Source organism: Ziziphus jujuba, chromosome 1, assembly GCF_031755915.1.
Source record: "Ziziphus jujuba cultivar Dongzao chromosome 1, ASM3175591v1".
Classification (NCBI taxonomy): Eukaryota; Viridiplantae; Streptophyta; class Magnoliopsida; order Rosales; family Rhamnaceae; genus Ziziphus; species Ziziphus jujuba.
In genome coordinates, this window is record NC_083379.1 from 16,316,027 (window position 1) to 16,324,769 (window position 8,743).

The 8,743-nt window shown below is 29.1% G+C and overlaps 1 protein-coding gene across 1 annotated transcript; it reads right to left on the bottom strand.

Annotated features, from left to right (window-relative positions):
* Positions 1-4,021: 4,021 nt before the first annotated feature.
* Positions 4,022-6,534, bottom strand: LOC107420411 (glucose-6-phosphate/phosphate translocator 2, chloroplastic). The gene is made up of 5 exons (XM_016029368.4): positions 5,785-6,534; positions 5,381-5,606; positions 5,036-5,258; positions 4,718-4,931; positions 4,022-4,380 (listed from the first exon to the last, which is right to left on the bottom strand). The coding sequence occupies exons 1-5, from the start codon at positions 6,289-6,291 to the stop codon at positions 4,369-4,371; spliced, it is 1,182 nt and encodes a 393-aa protein (XP_015884854.3). The 5' UTR covers positions 6,292-6,534; the 3' UTR covers positions 4,022-4,368.
* Positions 6,535-8,743: the final 2,209 nt, after the last annotated feature.

The window sequence follows — 8,743 nt, forward strand, 5'->3', positions numbered from 1 at the left end:
ACATTGTGTATGGTGGGGGTGGATTATGAATCAAATAAGAATTTCTGTACATAAGAATAGTCAATCAAAAATTAAGAAAATTTTGAAAGGTTATTTTAATGAACTTCAAAGAATGGTCAACAACTAATATGCATATATATATATATATATATATATGGAGAGAGGGAGAGAGAGAGAGAGAGAGTTAAATTGATTTGGTTAACCTTTAATTACTAGTTAAAATTTAAAAGTTAAAAAGTAATCAAATATTAACTTAGTAATATATTAAAAATCTATTTAGGAAAAGCAAATCCTGCTAGGACCCAATGAGTAATAATTATTATTTTAAATGTGAGCTAAAAATTAAAAAAGGAAGTATTAACGTTAATTATGATATTAAGAATCTAGTATAAATCTGACCATATATGTTATACACATAATGAGTCAAACTCACATAGAAACCATTAGATCTTTCTTTATTATTCTTTGAATCATGGTTAAAATTTAAAATTGAAAAATAATCAAATATGGATTTATACATAGCAAAACCCTATTAAGAAAAATAAATTTTATCAGAACTAGATTATTAATGAATATAATTTTAAATCTCAGCTCTTGATAAGATTTTATAGTTAAAAGATGAAGTCTCGACGTTAATCCCAATATTAAAAACCTAATTTGAATCTTACTGTATATATAATATTGTAGTTTTCTCCATCATTTCTGCTTAAGGTTTCATTCCCCATCTTTACTTGAAAATTTTTCTTCTTCATTAGTTTTTGTTTTCTTAAGCACCAAGGAAAGGAGTATCTGGTCTATTAACCCTATGTTTGTATAGAGTTCTAATTTTTAAAAACATCTGAATAATTTCTCTTAATATCTCTATTAAGTGATCATTCAAGCTTAAAAAATTCTTGACAATTCATAGTTGAGATTAAAACTAAGGATACACAAGGGTGAAAAAAAAAATGGACTATTTGTGTTTTTTTTAGTAATAATTAATTTTTTTCCTTAATGAATGGTAATAATAATAGTTATTATTATTATTATTGTTTAGAAATTTGGAGACCATGTTTTGAACGAAAATCTAGATTAGCAGGTAGCCACTAACAACTAAATGGGTACGATAATTATATACACTTTTTGCCTGTGGCTTTAAAGCCTAAATTTTAGGTGGCTGAAGATTTGTCTTCTATTACTATTATTATTATTATTATTATTATTATTATTATTATTATTATGATGGAATCTTCTCAAATATATGTATATTTTGTCTCCTTTTGATTCAGAATTAAAATTATAATAATAATAATAATAATAAATAAAAAGTAGCATCACCACCAGAAAAGCTAGACTAAGACTATTAGGAGTATGTCATACTCCTAATGTTATTTCGTCGACGCCGATGCTTATTGATCGCTTCATTGACGAATTTATTTGACAATAATACTAAAGTTATAAAAATATTTATCAAAGAATAATATTAAAAACAGCATATAGTCTACTAAATTATTTATCAAATATACATGTTATTATTTGCTTAGTTTATATTTAATTACATTTAGCTCTTTAAAGGTTCATTAATTTATATCCAAGTTATATTAACATGTTTACCAATTAAATAATAACACGTATAAACTTAATAAAAATTCTGATAGCTAATTTATTTATCAAATTATGTATATTTTATTGATACAATTTAGTAATAAATAAGTGAACCCATAAATGATATTAGCTATACAATTTGGTAGATTTATTTGGGGATAATGCTAGAGTTACTAAAATATTTATTAAAAAATAATACTATAGACACCATCAAGTTATTTGCTAAATGTACACATGTTATTATTTAATTGATTTATATTTAATTATATTTATCCATTTATTTATCCATATCTAGGTTATATCAATACCAATTAAATAACAATAAGTGTAAACTTGGTAGACAATTTAATTACCAAATGGTATAATAAATGATATAATAATATTTAATTGATTTATTTTTTAATCATTTTTTAATTTGCTTATTTATATTGGTTATATGAATATATCAAATAATAATTTATTAAAATGTATCATTTGGTAGATAAATTTGTTATATATTTTCGTGATGTAGCATTTTTATTTATTTAATGCCTACTATTATCAATACTGTTGGAGTTATCAAAATATTTGCAAAATTCAGTATCAAATGATTTAGAAAATAATGTGGTAATATTTGTTTATTTGTTTTTTATCTATTTATCCATTTTATAAATTTACTTATTCATGTTTAGATTATATATTAAAAACTAATGATGTATTAAAGTATCTACATAAATTGTTGAATGTTTCATTGTTTTAGTGTTATTTATTATGAATCTTAGGTTAATTAAAAGTTTAAATGAAATTGCAAGAAGACCTAAGCGTTAGGCATTGGGCTTGGCTTTTTCAGGCTTTGGCGTACTATTTTTTTTTTTTTGATAAATAGTATTGGATCAAGTTCATTTGGACATGCTCAAATAGATTCTCGGCATCAAGATTTTTATTTATTTATTTTATTTTCAGTATTACTACAAGTATTAAAAAGTTTATCAGATGACAAATTTGATAAATATATATATATATATATTTATAGACAATAATATGGATGAATAAATTTTTTTAAGGAACAAATATAACTAAATACTCAAATCAAGAAGATAATATCACGCTATTTTATTACATCATTTGATGAATTATTAATTTTTTTTTTTTTTTTTTTTTTTTTTACACCATGACAACATGAATGCTCTTTTCGAGTGAGTTTTTGCATAAATGATCACAATTAAAAAGTTCTAATTAAATTTATCCATTTTTTTTTTCATAAATATAAAGATTATCCAAGAGTTAACTTGAATGAACCTAAATACTTTTATATCACTAATCCTAAACTATTATTATTATTTTTTTTTCACAGTTCTTTATCTTAGTTTCATAAGCAGGTTCCAAATAATTATGGGATTTCAATGCAATTTAGATGAAAATCCAACAGGTTTAGTTCATCCGTGGAACTTCAAATTGATGATGATTTCCCCAAAAAAAAAAAAAAAAACAAAAAAAATTATGAGAAGATAGCACTTTTGATAATGAAGAAATGAACAATTGATTATATATATAAGTGCATTATCCATGGTATTACATCTTATATGTGAAAATCAAATTGACCAACATAGTAGATTTAAAAGAGGAAAACAAAGTTTTCAACCAATTTTCTTTTTTTTTTTTTTCTTTTTTGTAAAGAAAGAGAGAGATTAAGAGGAGAAAAGATAAGAGTCACAAAAGTTTGAGAGAATAAAAGTTTGAGAGAGAAAAAGAAGCAAAAAAAAATTGGAAACAAGAAACAGAAAGAGAAAGACAAATAGAATGGAAGAGAAAAGGAGAAAGTGAAAGTTGAAAAAGAAAATCAAGTATTGGCAATATTTAGTTGTGGGTTTGCTCCGTGTATACTTTTTTTTTTTTTTTTTTTTTTAAATTTCTTAGAATGTTTAGAAAATGTATTTATGTCCATCTACCTTAGGGCCGACAAAATTCTACACAACAACATGAATGTACACTATATTCTTAATGTTTGGGTTTGTCTCAACAGTATCGGCTACATAACAGTGCCAACACAATAAAATATAATAATCAATGAGTTGGTGATATTGAAATATGATAATAATCTGTTACATGTTAAAAAAGGTGTTTTGATAATATATATTTATATATATTAAATATTTTATTGCATTGGTTGATAATATTCAATATTATTTTCTTATATGTAACATTCTAATTCATCTATTAAATATTAAAATTTATAAATATAATTATTTTTCATACTAAGAAAGATTATTGCAAACATAATGTGGGTATTATTGTAACTTAAAAAAAAAATCCATCAAAATACTTAAAATCAGTTTAATTTCTGTACTAGAAAAAGTTTGAACTCAGAATGCAGGTGTTTCGGCTGGCCAGTCGGCGAACCATGATATGAGATAAAATAATATAATATATATATATATATATATATCCAAGAAAAATGGAAAGAAATCAATGAAGGAAATCATTATTCAGCCTCAAACAATTGTTCTTATTTAAATTACAAATACATTTGTTCTAAAGGGTGGGGAAGAAGATCTATGTATATCATCAGCCAAATCCGTATGTTGAAAACGTATCACTAAAAGTCTGAAACCATTGCTATGGCGTTGAAGACGAGGAAGCTCTGCAAATTCTGATTCATGTTAATCACATACTAAGTCAAAATCATTGATCAAAAGTCCGCCACCAAAATTCCAATCTCCAGAGGTCAAGTTTTATTTACTCCTCCTCACTTCATCATCCATTTTTCTGTGCTATAGCTTTTGCATCCTTAAGTAATTTGCTTGCTTACTGCTTGGACTGCTCAACAATTTAACAACTTTCGTCAGCCAAAATTTCCACCAAAAGCATTTACAAGGCGCTTCAAATGAAATAGAATAACTTAAATGTGATTATGTGACTATGGCCCTATAATATACCATGTGACTGTGGCCCTAAGATATACCAAAGGGCCATTCCGCAGTGTTTTCGTCACTACATATACAGACAAGTGGTACTGAGAGAAAAGAATAAAAACCAAAATCTAACATTGACCGTACATATGAATATACAATACATTGTGGTCCAAAAACTAAAATGTTAAAACTTAAAACGGTTCCCAGCCATCAAACTCTAGAAAGAAGGTGAAAATTTCTACCTGCGAGTAAAGGAAGGTGCCGAGGATAGCAATGGCTGCTCCGAGAGCATTGATTGGTTGAACAGGAGTGTGAAAGATGATGATGGAGGAAACTATGACCGAAATCCGTTTCATGGTGTTTCCTACACTGAACGTCAATGGAGATATCTGATCGAGCGACATGTATGAGACCTGGTTGTACAAGTGGTAGAACACACTCTGAGCTACAACCCACCTGTATGTATAAATGCCAAGCACTTTGTCAGTAAAAACACTGAAGAAAAAACCAAGAAGATGAAGCAGAGCAATAAAAACAGAGTAATGGCGTTTGGTGAATACCAGACGAAATGGGGACCAATTTGGGAGAGAGCTTTATCCCAACCAGCCATCCACATCTTGGGGCCCTCCACGGCAATGGCAAATGGTGTAAGAATCAATAGAGACAACATCGACAGACAAGCATAGTAGTTCATCCCGCTAACAGATTTCCCTTTCATCCCTTTCTTCGAAAATATGTTCCGAAACACAAACGCCAAGTTCGATATCATCGCCCCCATAAATCCTGTTACACATACCACCAAAACAACAACATAGCTTAGAAACTAAGCCTATTCAAATATGGAAAAATATGTGTTAGTGTGTTTTTTCATATTATATATATAGTTATCTGAAAGTTTCCCTCACCAGTCATGTTGAAATTGAGTTCGGTGACAGCAGAGAGCGCGCAACCGCCGATGATTGGAATGAGTGAGAGGTAAACAGGAAGCGGAAAGGCTTCGCCTAATAGAAACCTCGAAACCAATACACTGAAAGCAGGCTCACCGCTCTTAATGATATGTGTGAAAGACACTGCAACTTTTGACATGCTAACTGTCGCTGCTACATGACCGATTGTATGTGCCACAGCTACCTGCACAAAATCATACATCAGATTTCAATATATAACACCAATTGTTCTGTTTTTCTATGTAATAAGAAAGACTCTGTTTTGCGAAAATTAAAGAATTAAGCTCTGTGCCATTTTTGAGTCAAAAGGGAAACAGAGCAAAAAGTATACGATGTGGAAAAGATTAAAGCTATATACTTACTGGGAACAGGGATTTCCAAAAGTCCATATCCGTTTTTGGGGCTTCAGCGATTCTGGTAGCCCATGAAATGAGCATCATAAGCGAACCAGCAGCAAGTGAGAGAGTGGAAGTGAGCCATGGATATGGAAAAGCGTTCAAAACTTTCTTGTTGTATATATTGAACACGACGTTCAGAGCCCACCAAGTTGCAAAATACAAGCCAATTTTAAACTTCTGAGCAGCCTCAAACGTAGCCTGCTGGTCCGGCAATTCGATGTTGATTTCCAATGGCTGCGAACGGTCTGCCTCATAGACCTTGCACTCGGTCAAAAGCTTCTGGGTTTTGGGTACCAATGCAAAATTCTTAGTGGAAGAAATGTAAAGAGGTGTTTGGGAAGAGAAGGAGTTGCTTTCGCTTTGTTGTGCATTCTGAATAATGGGTAGTGAAGAAAACTGAGGCTTAGGAACCGAATACCTCCGGTTAGAGAAACCTGAGGGCGTGAATGATGAAGCTCTAAGAGAGATCATGATTCTTTTGCTGACGAAGATGGAAAACTGCAAAGCAAGAATTTGAAGGAAAATTGGTAGGGGGTTTTTGTTTGGTTGCCGAGACAAATTTGGATGGCGGATTAGTAAAGAAGAGAAAGAAAGATTGTTATCGAAGAACTTGGAAGGAGGTTGTTGAGGTCGATGAGATTGAAGAGAAGGGAAGGTGAGAAAATGACGACAAAGTTCGGAGGCAAGAAATACGAGAACGGTATTTCTTATGAAACAGAGGAGGGAATGAGAGGGGCTTTATATATGAGTCCGAGCGATGAGCTGTGGGCCGTGTGACAGCTTGGTGGAGATTTTCTCTCTAATTACCAAACTATCCTTTGTCTTATTTTGCCTCCCCATGTTTATAGTGATACTTCGGGGAAAATCTCTGTAACCAATGCCAAAACGATTTCTTCTTTATTATTATTTTTCTTCTTATATATATATAATGTACGTCATTTGCTCCTCAGTTTTATTTATTTATTTACTTTTTCTAACCTTGATATATTGAAATTCAAATCCAAAAAGTTATGAAAGAATAGCAGTATTTTTCACTAATGAGTTCTAATTGATTTTATTTAATTATGTATTGATTTTTTATTTTAAAAATTCAAAGTGGAAAGCTGAATATTTTGGATAAATTTTTAAATTATCAAATGATATATAAATTCAATTAATTATAATCACTAATGATGTCAATTAACATTGGTCTCCATATCAACATTTTCCCTTAAAAGTTTTTAACATAACAAAATTTTACATGCAATCATGTATGAAGTTTGCAAAGGTTGATTATTAGAAAACTAAAGAAATAAATCTGCTTAATATCAATAAAATATTATGATAACTTAAGAATAGGCTATATTTTTCTCTTTTCCAAATACTTATTTTAAAATTCAAATTAATAACCAATATTATCTACCATCTAATAACTAGATTTAACAAGATACTACAAGTCACATGCAGATTATACAATGATAAGTTAGAGTTTACTATTTCTACATCGTTCACAATTTGTTCACTATACTATTTTTTTTCCCAAAAAAAAAAATTCAGCCAAATTATTATGATGTTTTCTTTTGCATATAATTACCTCATCAATCAATAATTATATAAACTTTTTCACATATTTATTTTCTTTCACAATAATGCTATTGCCATCAAAATATTCATCAAATAATTTTTTAATTAAAATATTTATAGAATTTAAATAAAATAAATATAGTTAGTTTAAAGTAAAATTCATTCTATTTTATTAAATTAAAATTTATCTTTAATAATCATTTAGATTCTATTAATGAATCGAATTTTATCCGAACAAAATTTCAATTGTCATAAGAAAAAATATTAATTTAATAAGATAAAGTTTTCTTTGAGTTTCAATAAATAGATAACTAGGAGTATTGTTTCTACTATACTTCATTTAGAAATTTTTTAATTCTTCCAAACTTGCATCCTTGATTTATTGACGGTTGTCCGCCAAAACACAAGTACACATATAACTGTATTTTGATTATTCCTCCTTGCCATGATAGAAATCTCAGCCAATAATCTCGATTATTGCACCTACTGTATGTGATCATGATGTTTCAACCTTCCAAGATTTGATGTAACGTGCCATGATCAAGCTGCTCTAATTCTACACCGCAAATTCCCCGCAACAGCCAACAAGTACCATGTCTCTGATATAAAGCGACAAACAGCTCCAATTGAATTATTGTTGAGGAAACAGAAAATATCTCTCCCATAGAAAGCCAAGCATCTGGGCTTAGGCTTTGTTGTGAGAGACACTTAAGGCATGCATGCATGGTGATGTTCAGCTCAGCTAGCTAGCTGTAAATGCACTAACAAGTGACAGTGATATTCTTTCTTTTCTTAGCGCATGGTGATGCTGATTTGCATGCTTTTGTTTTTTGGGCTACAATTTTTTAAGGTTTTTTTTGGTGTCCTTTAGCGATGCATGGATTGGTTTTTTTATTTTCGCTTTAGTTTATATATTTTTTATTTGCAATTTGTTTATTTTAAATATTAATTATTTATTTTCAACAAGTATAAATTTGAGAAGTAGGAAACATAAATACTAAATTAAAAATAATTTAAATTATATTTGATTTGGTATTTTAGCCTTTTGCCTTTTTAAATTTGTAATTAAATGAAATGTTTTAAAAAATGTTTTTTCTATTCACAAAGTAAAATTAATATATAGTTGAAGTAAGCAAACTAAATACAATTATAGAAAAAAACAAAAAAAACAACGCGCTATTTCGTTTTGATTTTACTTTTGGACGGATGAAATTCTTTTCAAGTTTCAAAGTATTTATTGACGGCTAGCAATTGCATATTTGCAAGGTGTAAATTGAGTTGGGCAAGTTGCATGTGGGTGAAAATAACAGAGGTTTTTGTTTCCATTTGTTAAGGAGAGTGTCTTAATCTGACCTAATTG

Bases quoted from the DNA above. Each gene is read 5' to 3' on its own strand.
- LOC107420411 (XM_016029368.4), bottom strand. From the start codon at position 6,291: ATGATCTCTCTTAGAGCTTCATCATTCACGCCCTCAGGTTTCTCTAAC. The intron at 5,259-5,380 runs GTGAGGGAAACT...TATGTGTAACAG, and splicing joins ACTCAATTTCAACATGACTG to GATTTATGGGGGCGATGATA. The intron at 4,932-5,035 runs GTATTCACCAAA...TTATACATACAG, and splicing joins ATTGGTCCCCATTTCGTCTG to GTGGGTTGTAGCTCAGAGTG.